A 17342-nucleotide genomic window follows, 5' to 3' on the forward strand; every position below is an offset into this window, starting at 1 on the left:
CAACATCTACCTGTAAAAAACAAAAGTATATTCAATAACATGTTTAACAGCAGTTACAATTTATTTAGAAGAGTTCTAGATGTTATCAATTTAAGCAATTTGAAGGAACAGAACAGATGAAATTCAATACCTGCCATGAATCCCCAGATAAAAAAGGGCAAAAATTATGTGAGTAAACAGGACTCAATACATTGATATCAAAAGCAAGAAGCATTTGTTTATTAGTTGATGCATCTAAGTGTAAGAAAATGCTGGAGACAAAAAAATGAAATGGCACTTTTTATGTTTCGCCTTTACGACTGAAGGCCTCACCTGCTGAAGAGGACCTCAGTTGGATGTCAGCTGGATGTCATAATATACATATAGCCATTCCTCTGTGTTTTTGTCTCCTTGTGAAGGATTTCTCTCGCATTTGCTTATTTTCATATGTGCAAATATTTAAGAACTGTACTCACCTCAAACTGACAACGAGTATCAAGCTTCTCTTTCCTGATGCTCCAAGTTTTGGCGGGAAGTTCAACCCAACAACAGCCTACTAGATGGGTGTCCACCATAAATCTGAAATTAGACAGTAATAACACTACAGTAGACAGTACCATCCAGAAACTTACTAACAGCAAAGCCCAAGTATCTGCTAATTGTTCTGGTGAGGTGCGAATTATACCACAGCAGAGAAAGAGTAAGAGCTTGCGCTTGTTTTATTTATGCGTCTCTTTCTGACAGGGATACTATCACACATGGACCGAGAAGCAGTCTTTTTTTTTTTTTAACACACTGGCTATCTCCCACCAAGGAAGGATGACCCAAAAAAGAAACACTTTCACCATCATTCACACTATCACTGTCTTGCCAAAGGCACATAGATACAACATTTCAAATATCTTTCCAAACAGCAAATATCCCCACTCCTACTTTAAAGTGTAGGCTCTGTACTTCCCACCTCCAGGACTCAGCTAACCAATTTCCATGAATCTCTTCACCAAATGTTACCTTGATGACACTCCAACAGCTCATCAGATCCCAAAATCCATTCGTCTCCATTCACTCCTATGTAACATGCTCAAACATGCCTGCTGTATGTCCAAGCCCCTTGCACACAAAGCCTCCTTTACCCCCTTCCTCAGTCTTATTATACAATTACTACATAAAATTATTTTTACCTGATTTCAAAATCGATGTTGGATTCAAATGCTTCATATATCGGGGTCCCAATGTCTGTCATATACACCTTGCCCTCTCCAAGAAGTCGCTTTGCAGCCGCAATCAATCTTGGGAGAGCAACGGTTATTTTCAAGAAAGACACCTTTCTGTTTGCATGATAGCCAAGTATGCTTTCTTTCTTAGTTAAATCCACAGACAGCACAGCATCTGTTATGTTTTCCTTGTTAGATCTCATGTCATCAAGAAGAACACGATTTAGGGTAGTCTGAAAAAAAAAAATTTACACAATACACTTTGTGCAATAGTTGAGAGAGAAAAAATAACTGCATTTACACTGTAACTTCCATTAAAACTAAAGAATATGCAACTTTTTTTTTTTTTAACACAACAGCCATTTCCCGAGACAGGGTGACCCAAAAAAACGAAGAAAGACTTTCATCGTCATTTACTCCATGACTGTCTTCCTAGAGGCATGCTGATATTACAGTTCAAAAATTGCAACACATCTCCACCCCTCCTTCAGAGTGCACTGTTCTTCCCACCTCCAGGACTCAAGTCAGGATAACTGTTTTCCCTGAATCCCTTCATAAATGTAACTTGTATGGTCTTGAAAACAAATCTCTAACCTATCTTGCCTTCTAATCTATTATAATTATGTAGTGCACAGTGGCTCACTTATCCAGATCCCTTGTGAGTGCCTTGTGAATGGAAATTCAGATACAGTGGATGATATATGATCCTGTAGTGGCCACTTGTTTATCCAAATCCTATCCATTAGAGATGAAAACTACTCACTACTCCATATTTGTATTCCGAGATAAACATTTAAAAAAATACAAAAGTACTGTAAATATTCTTTAATAACTAATAACAACTGTTTGTTAGGAATACCTGATATGCTTTCAAGAAAAGTGATGTGATATATTTTTTAAGGAAGTTATTTTTATTATTTTATTAACACACTGGCCGATTCCCACCAAGGCAGGGTGGCCCGAAAAAGAAAAGCTTTCACCATCATTCAGTCCATCACTGTCTTGCCAGAAGGGTGCTTTACACTACATTTTATAAACTGCAACATTAACACCCCTCCTTCAGAGTGCAGGCACTGTACTTCCCATCTCCAGGACTCGAGTCCGGCCTGCCGGACTGTATTATTTTTGTTTTAATGTACTAGCTGTCTGACCCGAAAAAGAAGAGACAAAAGTGTTTCTTCCTTTTTTTATTTTCAACAAGTCGGCCGTCTCCCACCGAGGCAGGGTGACCCTAAAAAGAAAGAAAATCCCCAAAAAGAAAATACTTTCATCATCATTCAACACTTTCACCACACTCACACATTATTACTGTTTTTGCAGAGGTGCTCAGAATACAACAGTTTAGAAGTATATACGTATAAAGATACACAACATATCCCTCCAAACTGCCAATATCCCAAACCCTTTTACATTTAGTAATTTACAAAGAAGGGGTTACTAGCCTCTTGCTCCCGGCATGTTAGTTGCCTCTTACAACACACACAGCTTATGGAGGATTCTTCTCCACTTCTCCATGGAGGTAACTAATCTGTCCATCACTGAGTGATGGGGCACAAGGACTGCATGTGATTACCTATTACAAATGTGTAATAAACCTGTTCTACACTAAATCCCAGGCAATTGGACCAGAACCAGCAGAAGGTAACAACCCAGCTAAATTACAGTAATTATGAACAAAAAGACACAATACCATGATTGGAACAATACACAAGTAACCTGCATATAGGGGAGAAGCTTACCATGACATTTTGGTCCGACTTAGACCATTTACAAGACCTGTAAATGGTTCAAGTAGGACTGAAAAGTCATTGTAAGCTTCTCTCTCTCTCTCTCTTATTTGTGTATTGTGTAATTATGTATTCTTAAGGGCCATAGACAGCAACACTGTCAATGACCAGGCAGTAAACTATGAAGTCTGACCCAAGGCTGGTCTTCAAGAAAATAATTCTTCAAAAAAGTCAGAGTATGTCACATGTCTTGTACTAAACCATTATTTAAAATACTGTTCTTTGGTATTTATCAGCTAAATATATATGAACAGAGAATTTTCACAACTAATAGCAATTTGCTCAATTCCATGAATGACAGTGAAATTACTGTATTATATGGCATATAAGATGAACCCTAAATTTAGCATGAAATACGTTGGAAAAATAAAATTGAGGGAAATTTTCTAGAGCCCATGAACAGTTGAAGGCTACGATGGTTGCAGTGTTTTGACTGTGACACATTTGTGTTGTCCGCTGGTATTTACAATGCCACTTTAATGTTTGTTAATTTTTTTTTTGTATTTTTACATTTTATTTTATTGCACATCTCATATTTCCAGTAATGCTGTACTTCCCTTATATTTTATCAGTACAACAGTGCTGGCTGTACTTGACCCCCCAGCCTGACCTTCACCTTGTAGGACGCAGGGTGATTTTGAGGGCCAGATTTTGAAGAAAAATAAAAAGTCGGATATGCCACAAAATACAGTACATAAAAGCCTTGTGAGAAGTTACAAAGCATTAGCAATAATTGCTCAATCAAGGGATAATTAGCAACTTAAGAGAGCATAAGAGCCTTTCTGTAACTCTCAGAGGAGAGTTAAAAGTAAGGAAAGGCAAGACATATTCCAAAATGTGCCCCTTGGTCCCTAAACATAAATTACCTGGAATTTACCTGGAGAGAGTTCCGAGGGTCAAATTACCAATATTGCATATGTATTTACATACCAAGAAATTACCAATGTAAACATATTAATAACTTAAAAATATTAGCACATCTTTACCTTGAATTCTCCCAAGTGAGATTCATTAAATGTTGGTGGACAGGTGACGTAAAAGTACGGAGAGAAACCATGTACGTGACAACAGACAGAATTCCCAGCATCATTGATACCAAACATTCTCATCACTGGTACTTTGCCAGCTTGCTGTCCTGGCATTCCCTCAATAGGGTTCCCTAAGAAGCAGCACATAAAAAAAATGATAAATAGAAGTACTGTATCATAAGTAAAAGTCAAAATAAATGTCACTACAAAATGAATATCCAAGGTTAAAAATCTCTAAGACATTTCAAGTAGAACTGACATTAACCCTTTGACTGTTTACGCCGTATAAATACGTCTTACGTGCCACTGTTTCTGACGTATATATATACATGTACTCAATAATTCTAGCGGCTTCAAATCAAGCAGGAGAAAGCTGGTAGGCCCACATGTGAGAGAATGGGTCTGTGTGGTCAGTGTGCACCACATAAAAAAAATCCTGCAGCACACAGTGCGTAATGAGAAAAAAAAAAAACTGATCGTTTTTTTGGATTAAAACGCCAACTTTGAGGTGTATTTTCGTATAGTATTTATCGTTGTATTCGCGTTTTCATGGTCTTAGGTGATAAAATGGAAAACATATTACAGAAATAGAGATGATTTTCATTACTTTGACGATGAAAACGACCTTGAAACTGAGCTGAAAGTAGCGGAAATGTTTGATTTTTACCAATGTTCAGGAGTAAACAAATCACACCACACGTCCAATACACGTCAACTGGGGAGTCTAATATTCTTTCACTAGCACACTGATATTATTTATACCATTTTTACAATAATGCAGTTGTCTGCATAACAGTAAATTTTGTATTTTTTTGTATGAATAAAAAATCAAAATAGAAACAAATAATAATATAAGAGGGGCCTAGAGATGTGACTAATGAACAGAGGATATGTTATTTAGTGCCAAGAATGTCTACCTTGTTTATTCTGGGCCCTATTTTGAAATTGGCATCTTTTTTAATTTGCATGAAATTGGCCAAATTGCCAATTTCTGACCACTATACTGGGTAGTTCAAATTGGTAAATGGGCAGTTTCTTGTACTCAGCTGATAGATAAAATGGAGTTCTAAAGAAATAGCTATGAGTTTGGTCAACTGGAAGAACGGAATTGGCTGAAAACAGGGCTCAAAGTCGGCGAAATCGCAGATACGCACAAGTCGCCGAGACCGCTAACTTCGCGGGAGCATAATACCGTGAGTTTTCGACCAAATTTCGAACTTTTGGTGTCATTACCATCGGGAAAAGATTCTCTATCATTTCATAAGAAAAAAATATTTTTTTTTTCAAAAAATTTATCGACATAGAATGACAGTTTCAGAAAGGGGCCTGCGACAGTCAAAGGGTTAAATGTGCCAGTGATGTAAAAATTCTACATTATTATTTTTTGTCTAGCACAACATCTGTCATCTACCAACGTTCACTCAACTGCTATTTTTCCAGAAGTGTGCTGACATCAATCAGATTATCCCTTTAACTGTAACATCCCCACCCCTTCTTCACAGTGAAGGCACTGCTACTTTCCACCTCTAGGACTCAAGTCTGGTTAACGAGTTTCCCTGAATCCTTTCAATAAAGTTGCCCTATTCGCATTCCAACAGTGCATCCATTAAAAACCACTTGTCTTCATTCACTCCTATCTAACATTTTCATTCAAACCTGCAGAATGTTCAAGCTCCTAAAACTCAAAAGCCACTTGTACCTCTTCCCTTCAACCATTCCTGGGATGGCCTCACTCCCCTTCTTTCTTTCACCCCAGACTTATACACCTTTGTTAATGTATCCCTATCTATCCTCTGCACATACCTAAGACACCTCGACAACTACTCAGCTCTCTGAAACCGTGGGTCGTCCAATACTGCCTTTTAATCTCTATTATCCTAATTCTCTGCAAGACATTCACACCACATACTGCTCTCAAATATAACATCTCAGCTGCCTCTAACCTCCTTTGCGCTTCAGCATTCAGGGAAACTAGTTAGCTGGACTTGAATCCTGGAGGTAGTAAATACATTGCCTGCACTCTAAAGTAGGGGTTTAGGATATTTGCTGTTTGGAGAGACATCTGAACTGTCATATATGTGCACCTCTGGCAAGACAGTGATAGCGTGAATGATGGTGAAAGTGTTTCTTTTTCAGGTCACCTTGCCTTGGTGGGAGACAGCCAGTGTGTTAAAAGAAAAAATTACATATTTTAAACTGAAATACACTCCTCTTTATTCCATTCTTCCACAGCAGTGGCTATGGGAGTGAAAGTGTGGTAGAGAGGATGCAGGGTGAAGTGGCAGTAGTGTATGTGGGTATGGTAGTAAAATGGAAAATTTGCTAGAGTCACAGGGGTGTGATGGTGAAAAAGGGTTCTGTAACTGGGTTGTGGTATAGTATAAAGTGATAAAGTAAGTGCAGTGAAGCAATAGTGCTGGAGTAGGAGTGTTGTGGAGAGGTATTACAAGCCATAAACCGAAGCTGTAGTATGAATGAGGAAAATTAAAATATATAAATTATTAGTCAGAGATTGTAAAGGATAACACACATGACTAGAGTAATTTGATTTTAAAAAGCAGCATTCTAAATATAATTTTCTTGATGATATTTTTAAAGCCAAAAACACAGACTACTACATTTTATTTTAAAATACCTTACCAATGTAATGATCGATTTCAATCTGCTGGAAGACAAAGGAGTCTTCTTGGGGATTCAACTGGACACAGGCAGGCCGTGCCCAGCATTGATCAGTCTTGCTATCATCTACAAAATCAACACCCTGCAGGTATATAACATTTTAGAATTATGCATAAACCATCTTTATTTGTATTCTACTAACGCATCATCAGTAATTATAACTAATATACTGCATATACATGGCTCAAGTTAATTTAATTTTACTGATAACAGGCCTTGAAAAAGTGAAAATAAATTAAACCATAAAAAAAGTAAACTTTAGCATTTAAAAGTTTTTGTCATATTACCACATAAGTCTAAACCAATTTATCTCCTATACCATGAGATTTTAATTTATTTAGACTTCAATGTTGACTTTAAGGCAAGAGGATATCTAGTCTTGCCAAAATGAAAAATATATCACAGTCTACATCCACACAATATGCTGTATATATACCATATAGTTCTCCATGGGGAAATGGAACAGAATTCTTCCTCCATAAGCCATGCGTGTTGTAGGAGGCGACTAAATGCTGGGAGCAAGGGACTAGGAACCCCTTCTCCTGTATACATTACTAAATTTAAAAAGAGAAACTTTTGTTTTTCTTTTTGGGCCACCCTGCCTCAGTGGGATACAGCCAGTTTGTTGAAAGATACCATACAGTGAGGAATATCAGGTGTTTTGTAGATAATTAGTTCAGACAACTGACAGATTGATGAATTAGGCACCTGTGCAACATTTGGGTGATCAGTCTATTAATCTTTTCAAGACTGAACTGATCACATCTACTCCAGATTGAGGGACTGATTACCTCAAACTCCTCCTCATTTTCAACCATTCTACTCTGTATTAGACTGAGGAAGCCACAGGCTAGCAAAAACATGTCCACAATAAATATACCCAGATGTTGCACAAGTGTCTAATTCATATGAGGTGTTGCCAACACATACTTGCTACAGAGGAAACCTTCATAATAGTCATGTTGCACAAACATACAGTGGGTCTCAAAAAGCCCACTGTGCAGGGACAATGTTTTCTATTATCAAAATTTCCTCTGCACTAAGTTCTTCCTGCCATGCCCATATTATTATTATTATTACATTCATCTGGGGAAGCACTAAACTTATAAGACAATGTAACACCTAGGGGAATGAAAATGTCCAGTAGCTCAATTGCTAGCACACTCAGCTCACATACTGAGGTCTGGGGGTTGATCCCTGGTACAGGTGGAAACATTAGGACATGTTTCCTTAAAACACCTTCTGTCCATGTTCACCTAGCAGTAAAACAGGTACCTGGGTGTTAGTCGACTGGTGTGGTTGCATCCTGGGGACAAAACTAACCTAATTTGCGAGGAATGCTCTGCATAACAAGGGGCTTTCTATACAGTAATACGTCACTGATGTCAGCTATGGTCTGTATACCTTGTACATGTACTTGTAGTAAATAAAGATTATTATTATTATTAGTAGTAGTAGTATTAAAAATGGTATGATGATACCAACAAGGAGTGAAAAAAGACATATATAGTTCAGGCCATTTATTAATAAATGTCCTGAACTGTACATAAGTGTCTTATTCTGCAGTGGGGGGAATATATACAGGTGTAATATTAGTAGTTTTATGTGGTGGTCTGGTGATGGAGGCAAGTTATAGGGAGATGAGTAAAAATTGCTAAACAACAAAAACAAAAATAGTGTGCTGTTTGACTTATTTCATGTACAGTATATTCATTAATTGTTACATAACAAGAGAGCAGGTAATATTTAGAGAGATATTTCAAATGAATGCAAACAGTCTTCGTAATGTAACCCCTCCCCCCCAATAGGCATCTAATTACAAACTTCATAAAAACTGTCTTACCAGCTGTAGGGGTAACTATAAGAATGTGTTGAGAATAAAAAAAAAAAGATACAGCACAAATTTTTTATCGGGACCTAAAACTAGATTAAGTACCATAGTTACTTTGGGCTTTTAATTCCGAATGTATAATTTTATCCTAATAAAACAATGGAACTTCAGTGTAACACAGAATTACTTTTCATGTAATTTCTCAATGACCTGTACACTAATACTCATTCTTCATTAATAATAAACTCAAATATTCAGTAATACATAAAAGGAAAACAGTTAACCAGTAAAATAAGTGAAAAACAAAGCAGTGAACCAGAAAAATAAGTGAAAAGGAAAGCAATGAACCAGGAAAATAAGTTAAAGGCTATACCAAGCTCTAACTAAACTGTTAAAGCAATGCTACGAAACAGTTAGAAATAGTTTCTCCTCACATAATGATGGAGTTCCATTCCTAAGAGTAGGTTGATGAACGAATTGGTCATTTCTAGTATGTTTTTAAATATTTATACAGTAGTGTACTGTATACAGCCTCTCCTCACTTAACGATGGAATTCCGTTCCCAAGACCACATCAATAAACGAATTTGTCACGAAGCAAGGAGCATACTATAATGGTAGTGGGTTTGTGTCAACCATCTTTAGATATACTGTTTTAATGTCACCTCTGCACCATTTATAACATTTTTAGTATATTTTTAATGTTTATACAGTAGTGTACTGTATATTGTAATAAACAGAAGAGAGGAAATCAGCTCTAATATACATTATGTAGGTATGCATACTGGTCAGAGAGCTGGTCGCAAGTCTGAGCGGTCGTTAAACGAGTATGTCGTTAAGTGAGGAGAGACTGTATAGTAATTTTGAACGAGTCAGAATTTTATGTTTTGCATATTAAATTATTGTACAGTATATCGAACAACTAACCTGTATGTCTTCACTATCCTGACCATTCACTTCTTCTTCGAAGTCCACATCATCCAGGAACCCATCCTCAAAATCCATTTCATCATCATCATCATCCCCCCTGCAAGAACTATGCTTAGTAATCCAACTATGATGATTTATTCAACACTTAATTGTAAATTTTTATTAAAAATACAAAAACTTACATACAAAATTAGAAGATGCCTCTGACTTCTATAAACTCATCAACGAAACATTATAGCTTTAAGTGGTAATGGTGACTACTGTGCTTGAGGATAGTTTTAAATGGTTTATAAGTGAATTCCATTAATTTAATTTTGTAATGTGCAAATTTTTGTAGCAGAATTATAGAAAAAATAACCCGGTGGCCTGGTGGCTAAAGCTTCCGCTTCACACACGGAGGGCCCGGGTTCGATTCCCGGCGGGTGGAAACATTTCGACACGTGTTTCCTTACACCTGTTGTCCTGTTCACCTAGCAGCAAATAGGTACCTGGGTGTTAGTCGACTGGTGTGGGTCGCATCCTGGGGGACAAGATTAAGGACCCCAATGGAAATAAGTTAGACAGTCCTCGATGACGCACTGACTTTCTTGGGTTATCCTGGGTGGCTAACCCTCCGGGGTTAAAAATCCGAATGAAATCTTATCTTATCTTATCTTAACAAAAGCTCAATGTCTAGAAAATACAACATATACGTATAGAAAATAAAATATTACCACTATGAAAAAATGCATTTTATACAGAATAATTTTACTGGTCACAGTCATATCACTTAACATATAATAAATGATACATGGAATTCTTTATGTACAAGCAGGCCCCACTTTACAGCGCTTTGTTCTACAGCTTGTCGCTAATGCAGAAGTTTTCAATTATTCCCTTTCTTTATTTATTCAAATTTCCTACAATAAATATATTCACCATTCACTATAAACAAAGGATGAAAATATTTTAAGGTAAGTAATGTGTGTATTGTACATGCTATATTGCACACTTAATATATGGTAGTGTAAACCAATTATCAGGCTTTTATATGTATCTGAAAGTGAAAAAAGGCTAAGACTCAATTTACAGTGAGTTTTGCTTTACAGCAGTAGCCCAGAACCTAGCCTGCTGTGTAAGTGGGACCTGCTTGTAATGTAAAATGTATTAAAATATACTTGATTCACCTATGTTTCTTTGCTCCTGAATTTTGTGCATTGGTTGGTGCAGCACGTTTATCCATTATTAACTCCTTTGCCTCTTAATTCCTGAAAAAAATATTCATTTCTTAGAATCAATTCCTTCAAATAATACAATACAATATACTAAGAGGAGGGGTCATAATTGCTGTACTGTATACTGAGCAAGCAGTAACTTTATTTAGGTACAGTCACATATATAATTATCATACATAGAATAAACTGCCTAGCCTAACTTTAAAATACGATTACTATATATACAAGGAAACCGTAAACCAATAAGAATCATACATTTTTGGGGGAATGGGAGATACTCAAATCACTGGAAAAGAAGCCAACTCCAATTCCATGAATCAAGAACCTTGTACTTGTATCAAGACACCTTTGAAGATAACCCACATTATAGTAATATGTAAAAAAAACAAAAAAGACAATAGTCCATTCAAACTTTAGGCTGGTTTTGCTTTAGCATGGGGTGACCTAGTCATCCCATGCTAAAGCTTTACATGACCTAGTGATATGCTAAAGCTTTATTATAATCATGGGGGAGTGCTAAACCCATAGGATTATACAGCACATGGGGGGGGGGGGGGATGGAAGGCATTCAGGCTCAATTCAGGGAACTGGAGCACAGATCCAATTTCCTAGATCAAGAGCCCCTCACCAGCATCAAGGAACCTCCCTTGAGGGGCAGCTAAAGCTTTACATGACATGGTCACCTCATGCTAAAGTTTTACATGACCTAGTCACCTCATGCTAAAGCTTTACATGACCTGGTCACCTCATGCTAAAGCTTTACATGACCTGGTCACCTCATGCTAAAGCCTAATATGACTTGGTCACCTCATGCTGAAGCTTTACATGACCTGATCACCTCATACTATAGCTTTATATGACCTACTAACATGCTAAAGCTTTATGACCTAGTCATCCACGCTGAAGCATTACATGTCCTGGTCATCCCATGTTAAAGCTTCACTCTACCCAGTTACCCATGCAAAAGCTTCATACAACCCAGTCACCCATGCTAAAGCTTCATACTACCCAGTCACCCATGCAAAAGCTTCACACTACCCAGTCACCCATGCTAAAGCTTCACACTACCCAGTCACCCATGATAAAGCTTCACACTACCCAGTCACCCATGCAAAAGCTTCACACTACCCAGTCACCCATGCTAAAGTTTCACACTACCCAGCCACCCATGCTAAAGCTTCACACAATCCAGTCACCCATGCTAAAGCTTCACACAACCCAGTCAACCCATGCTAAAGCTTCACACAATCCAGTCATCCATGTTAAAGCTTCACACGACCCAGTCAACTTATGCTTTAGCTTCACATGACCCAGTCAACTCATGTTAAAGCTTCACACAACCCAGTCAACTCATGCTAAAGCTTCACACAACCCAGTCACCCCATGCTAAAGCTTCACACAACAGTCACCCATGCTAAAGCTTCACACAACCCAGTCAACCCATGTTAAAGCCTCATACAACCCAGTCACCCATGCTAAAGCCTCACACAACCCAGTCAACCCATGCTAAAGCTTCACACAACCCAGTCACCCATGCTAAAGCCTCACACAACCCATGATAAAGCCTCACACAACCCATGATAAAGCCTCACACAACCCATGCTAAAGCTTCACACTACCCAGTCACCCATGCTAAAGCTTCACACTACCCAGTCATCCATGCTAAAGCTTCACACTACCCAGTCATCCATGCTAAAGCTTCACACTACCCAGTCATCCATGCTAAAGCTTCACACTACCCAGTCACCCATGATAAAGCTTCACACTACCCAGTCACCCATGCTAAAGCTTCACACTACCCAGTCATCCATGATAAAGCTTCACACAACCCAGTCACCCATGCTAAAGCTTCACACTACCCAGTCATCCATGCTAAAGCTTCACACTACCCAGTCATCCATGCTAAAGCTTCACACTACCCAGTCATCCATGCTAAAGCTTCACACTACCCAGTCACCCATGCTAAAGCTTCACACTACCCAGTCATCCATGCTAAAGCTTCACACTACCCAGTCATCCATGCTAAAGCTTCACACTACCCAGTCATCTATGCTAAAGCTTCACACTACCCAGTCAACCCATGCTAAAGCTTCACACTACCCAGTCACCCATGCTAAAGCTTCACACTACCCAGTCATCCATGCTAAAGCTTCACACTACCCAGTCACCCATGCTAAAGCTTCACACTACCCATTCATCCATGCTAAAGCTTCACACTACCCAGTCATCCATGCTAAAGCTTCACACTACCCAGTCAACCCATGGTAAAGCTTCACACAACCCAGTCACCCATGCTAAAGCCTCACGACCCATGATAAAGCCTCACACAACCCATGCTAAAGCCTCACACAACCCATGCTAAAGCCTCACACAACCCATGCTAAAGCTTCACACTACCCAGTCATCCATGCTAAAGCTTCACACTACCCAGTCACCCATGCTAAAGCTTCACACTACCCATTCATCCATGCTAAAGCTTCACACTACCCAGTCATCCATGCTAAAGCTTCACACTACCCAGTCAACCCATGGTAAAGCTTCACACAACCCAGTCACCCATGCTAAAGCCTCACGACCCATGATAAAGCCTCACACAACCCATGCTAAAGCCTCACACAACCCATGCTAAAGCCTCACACAACCCATGCTAAAGCCTCACACAACCCATGCTAAAGCCTCACACAACCCATGATAAAGCCTCACACAACCCATGCTAAAGCCTCACACAACCCATGCTAAAGCCTCACACAACCCATGCTAAAGCCTCACACAACCCATGCTAAAGCCTCACACAACCCATGCTAAAGCCTCACACAACCCATGCTAAAGTCTCACACAACCCATGATAAAGCCTCACACAACCCATGCTAAAGCTTCACACAACCCATGATAAAGCCTCACACAACCCATGCTAAAGCTTCACACTACCCAGTCACCCATGATAAAGCTTCACACTACCCAGTCACCCATGATAAAGCTTCACACTACCGAGTCACCCATGATAAAGCTTCACACTACCCTGTCACCCATGATAAAGCTTCACACTACCCAATCAACCCATGCTAAAGCTTCATACAACCCATGATAAAGCCTCACACAACCCATGCTAAAGCTTCACACTACCCATGCTAAAGCCTCACACAACCCATGATAAAGCCTCACACAACCCATGCTAAAGCTTCACACTACCCAGTCACCCATGATAGCTTCACACTACCCAGTCACCCATGATAAAGCTTCAAACAACCCATGCTGAAGCTTCACACAACCCAGTCACGCCATATTAAAGCTTAGGTGACCCCATTTTCAAGCGTTATTTCAGTAAAAATAATATAAATCACGAACTCAGCAGGTGAGTTTGTTTACAAGTGCAGGAAGAAGCTGGTTCCCGCGCGCGCCATCTCACGCACAACCAACCTATCTTTATTATTATTTATTTATTTATACAAAGAATATGATATAATGTAATGCAATACAATGTGATACAATATAATACAATACAGTATGATGCTGGACAGTGCAATGCAATAACACAATGCAATTCACTATAATACAATACAATGAAATGCACTACAATATAATACAATATGATATAATACAATACAAATATAATGCATTGCAATATGATACAATGCAATATACTACAATGCAATATAATATATCATGGTATTAAATAATAAAATACAATATAATGCAATTCAGTACAATACAATATAATAGAGTACAATATAATACAATTCAATGCAATATTACACAATAGATAATAAAATACAATACATACCAAGTGGCTTTCTACATAATGGAACTCCGGTTTCGTAAGCACCGAATCGTACGTGATTTAGACCACTTTTTTGGGCGAAATTTTGGTCCGGATTTCGTACCTCCACCCGGAAATCAGACCACTTTTTAGGGCGAAATTTCGGTCCGGATTTCGTACCTCAACCCGGAAATCAGACCACTTTTTAGGGCGAAATTTCGGTCCGGATTTCGTACCTCAACCCGGAAATCACACGTATCATAATATCGGACGTCTGTCCGCCAGGGAAGCCGCCAGTCATGCTTATGTGTCTCAGTGTGACTCTGTCACTCGTCGATTGAGTATCACTATACGCGTCCTTCCGAAACATTTCGCAATAATCCATTTTTTTTGTGGTTGTTTATTGAGTGGGACTGTGAAATAAGCCACCATGGGCCCAAAGAAGGTTCCTAGTGCCAGTCCTATGGTAAAGAAAGTGAGAAACACCATAGAATTTAAGAAAGAGATTATTGAGAAATACGAAAGTGGAATACGTGCAGCCGAACTCGCCAGGCTGTATGGCAAGCCGAAATCAACAATTTGCTCTATCCTGGCCAAGAAAATAGAAATCAAGGAAGCAAATGTTGCAAAAGGGGTAAATATGCTAACAAAACAGAGATCACAAACAAATGAAGATATGGAGAAGTTGTTGTTGGTGTGGATCAACGAGAAACAATTAATGGGAGATACTGTTGTGGAATCCATCATCTGTGAAAAGGCGAGGCAGTTATATGCTGATCTTGTGAAGAAACTGCCTGGAACGAGTGCTGATGTTAGTGAATTTAAGGCCAGCAGAGGCTGGTTCAACAGATTCAAGAAGCGTAGTGGAATACACAGTGTTGTAAGTCATCGTGAGGCTGCAAGTTCTGACAAACCTGAGGATGAAGGATTCGTTGATGAATTCAAGAAGTATGTAGGAACTGAAGGATTCGTCCCCCAACAAGTCTTCAGTTGTGACGAAACAGGTCTCTTTTGGAAGAAAATGCCGAAGAGGACCTACATCACACAAGAGGAACAGGCACTGCCAGGACATAGGCCTATGGAGGATAGGCTTACTCTTTTGTTGTGTGGTAATGCTAGTGGGGATTTCAAAGTGAAGCCTTTACTGGTGTATCACTCTGAAAATCCCAGAGTGTTTAAGAAAAATAATGTCGTCAGGAGTAAATTGTGTGTGATGTGGAAAGCTAATAATAAGGCATGGATCACTAGTCAAATTTTCATTGACTGGATCCATGAAGTGTTTGGCCCGAGTGTGCAAAAATATCTCCTGGAAAATAACTTGCCACTCAAGTGCCTCCTGGTACTGGACAATGCTCCTGCTCATCCTCCAGACTTGGAAGACAAATTGTTTAGGAACTTCAGTTTTATAACAGTGAAGTTCTTGCCTTCTAACACTACTCTAATCCAGCCCATGAACCAGCAAGTCATTTCTAACTTCAAAAAACTCTACACGAAAGCAATGTTTCAAAGGTGCTTTGAAGTGACCTCGGACACTGAAGTGACCCTAAGAGAGTTCTGGAGGAATCACTTCAATATCCTCCATTGCATAAGCTTGATAGGTAAGGCTTGGGAGGGAGTGACTTCCAGGACTTTGAACTCTGCTTGGAGGAAATTGTGGCCAGAATGTGTCCTCGATAAGGATTTTGAAGGGTTTGAGGCTGACCCTGACGACCCTACGCTTATTGTGGAATCTATTGTGGCTTTGGGGAAGTCCCTGGGGTTGGATGTGAGAGGTCAGGATGTGGAAGAGTTGGTGGAGGACCACAGGGAAGAGCTAACTACTGAAGACCTGCAAGACCTTCAACTTGAACAGCAACAGATCACAGCTGAGGAAATTACTTCAGAGGAGGAGGAAGAGAGAGAGGAGAAGTTGCCTTCTTCAGTGATTAAGGACATTTGTGCAAAGTGGAGTGAGTTGCAAGCTTTCGTGGAAAAATATCACCCTGACCAAGCTGATACAAGCTATATCTGCAACATGTTCAATGACAATACCTTGTCCCGTTTTAGGCAAATCTTAAAGAGACGTCAGAAACAGAGCTCTCTGGACAGATTTTTAGTGCAACAAGGGTCCAGTGGCAGTAAAAGACAAAGGGAAGTATCCCCGGATAGGGACTTCATACCTGAAGGCCTTTTGGAGGGGGATTCCCCTTCCCAAGAATAAGCTCTCCTCTCTCCTCCACTTTCTTCCATACGCCAACAAGAGTATTCAATAAAGGTATATAATAGTGATTTACATGTATAGTAGTATGTTATTGATGTCAGCTATGATCTGTATACCTTGTACATGTACTGGTAGTAAACATAGTATTATATGATGATTATTATAACAATATAATACAATACAGTACAATACAATATACTAAGTAATTTAGACTATGGTATAAACCTTGGTAATAAATACCGACAAGTTGGTTTAGAAAGACACGTAAGCAAACACTATAACATATTTATTAGAAAACGTTTCGGTCCTGGGACCTTGATCACTTCTTGATCACTTCTTCTTGATCAAGGTCCCAGGACCGAAACGTTTTCTAATAAATATGTTATAGTATTTGCTTACGTGTCTTTCTAAACCAATTTAGACTATGTATGATAATTGGGTTATCGTAGGTTCTCTATACATATACTGCTATGTATGATAATCAGTGTAACTGTATTTGTGTATATCAGAATAAACTTACTTATGTGTATTTGTACCTAAATATACTTACCAGGACCACAATGGAAATAAGTCACTTTGACCTATTTTTTGGGTTATCCTGAGTAACTTACACACATATTGCTATGTATAATAATTTATGTAAACTGTTCTTATGTATACCTATACCTAAATAAAATTATTAGTATTATTATTACTCTGAATCGAAGATACGGTACTATGCTCC

At 38.8% G+C, this 17342-nt stretch overlaps 2 protein-coding genes across 6 annotated transcripts in view; one reads left to right on the plus strand and one right to left on the minus strand.

Moving 5' to 3' along the window:
* Positions 1 to 17342, minus strand: part of PolD1 (DNA polymerase delta) — a 58624-nt gene that overhangs the window by 34638 nt on the left and 6644 nt on the right. For 3 of the 5 annotated variants that reach the window (XM_070100984.1, XM_070100986.1, XM_070100985.1), the window contains exons 2-8: positions 10614 to 10694; positions 9445 to 9544; positions 6649 to 6769; positions 3967 to 4139; positions 1161 to 1426; positions 456 to 558; positions 1 to 10 (exon numbers count right to left, since the gene is read on the minus strand). The exon at positions 1 to 10 is cut by the window's left edge and continues 99 nt beyond it. In XM_070100984.1, coding sequence (XP_069957085.1) covers positions 1 to 10; positions 456 to 558; positions 1161 to 1426; positions 3967 to 4139; positions 6649 to 6769; positions 9445 to 9544; positions 10614 to 10669 — 829 coding nt within the window. In that variant the 5' untranslated portion in view covers positions 10670 to 10694. Of the gene's footprint in view, positions 11 to 455; positions 559 to 1160; positions 1427 to 3966; positions 4140 to 6648; positions 6770 to 9444; positions 9545 to 10613; positions 10695 to 14006; positions 14081 to 17342 lie in introns of those variants that run through there. The other 2 variants (XM_070100982.1, XM_070100983.1) reach the window with 2 other exon arrangements.
* Positions 16536 to 17342, plus strand: part of LOC128691846 (pentatricopeptide repeat-containing protein 1, mitochondrial) — a 32141-nt gene continuing 31334 nt past the window's right edge. The window contains exon 1 of the mRNA XM_053780773.2: positions 16536 to 16672. The gene's annotated coding sequence lies outside the window, so the exon portion shown is untranslated. The remainder of the gene's footprint in view (positions 16673 to 17342) is intronic.

The sequence above is a fragment of the Cherax quadricarinatus genome, chromosome 75 (genome assembly GCF_038502225.1).
Source record: "Cherax quadricarinatus isolate ZL_2023a chromosome 75, ASM3850222v1, whole genome shotgun sequence".
Taxonomy (NCBI): domain Eukaryota; kingdom Metazoa; phylum Arthropoda; class Malacostraca; order Decapoda; family Parastacidae; genus Cherax; species Cherax quadricarinatus.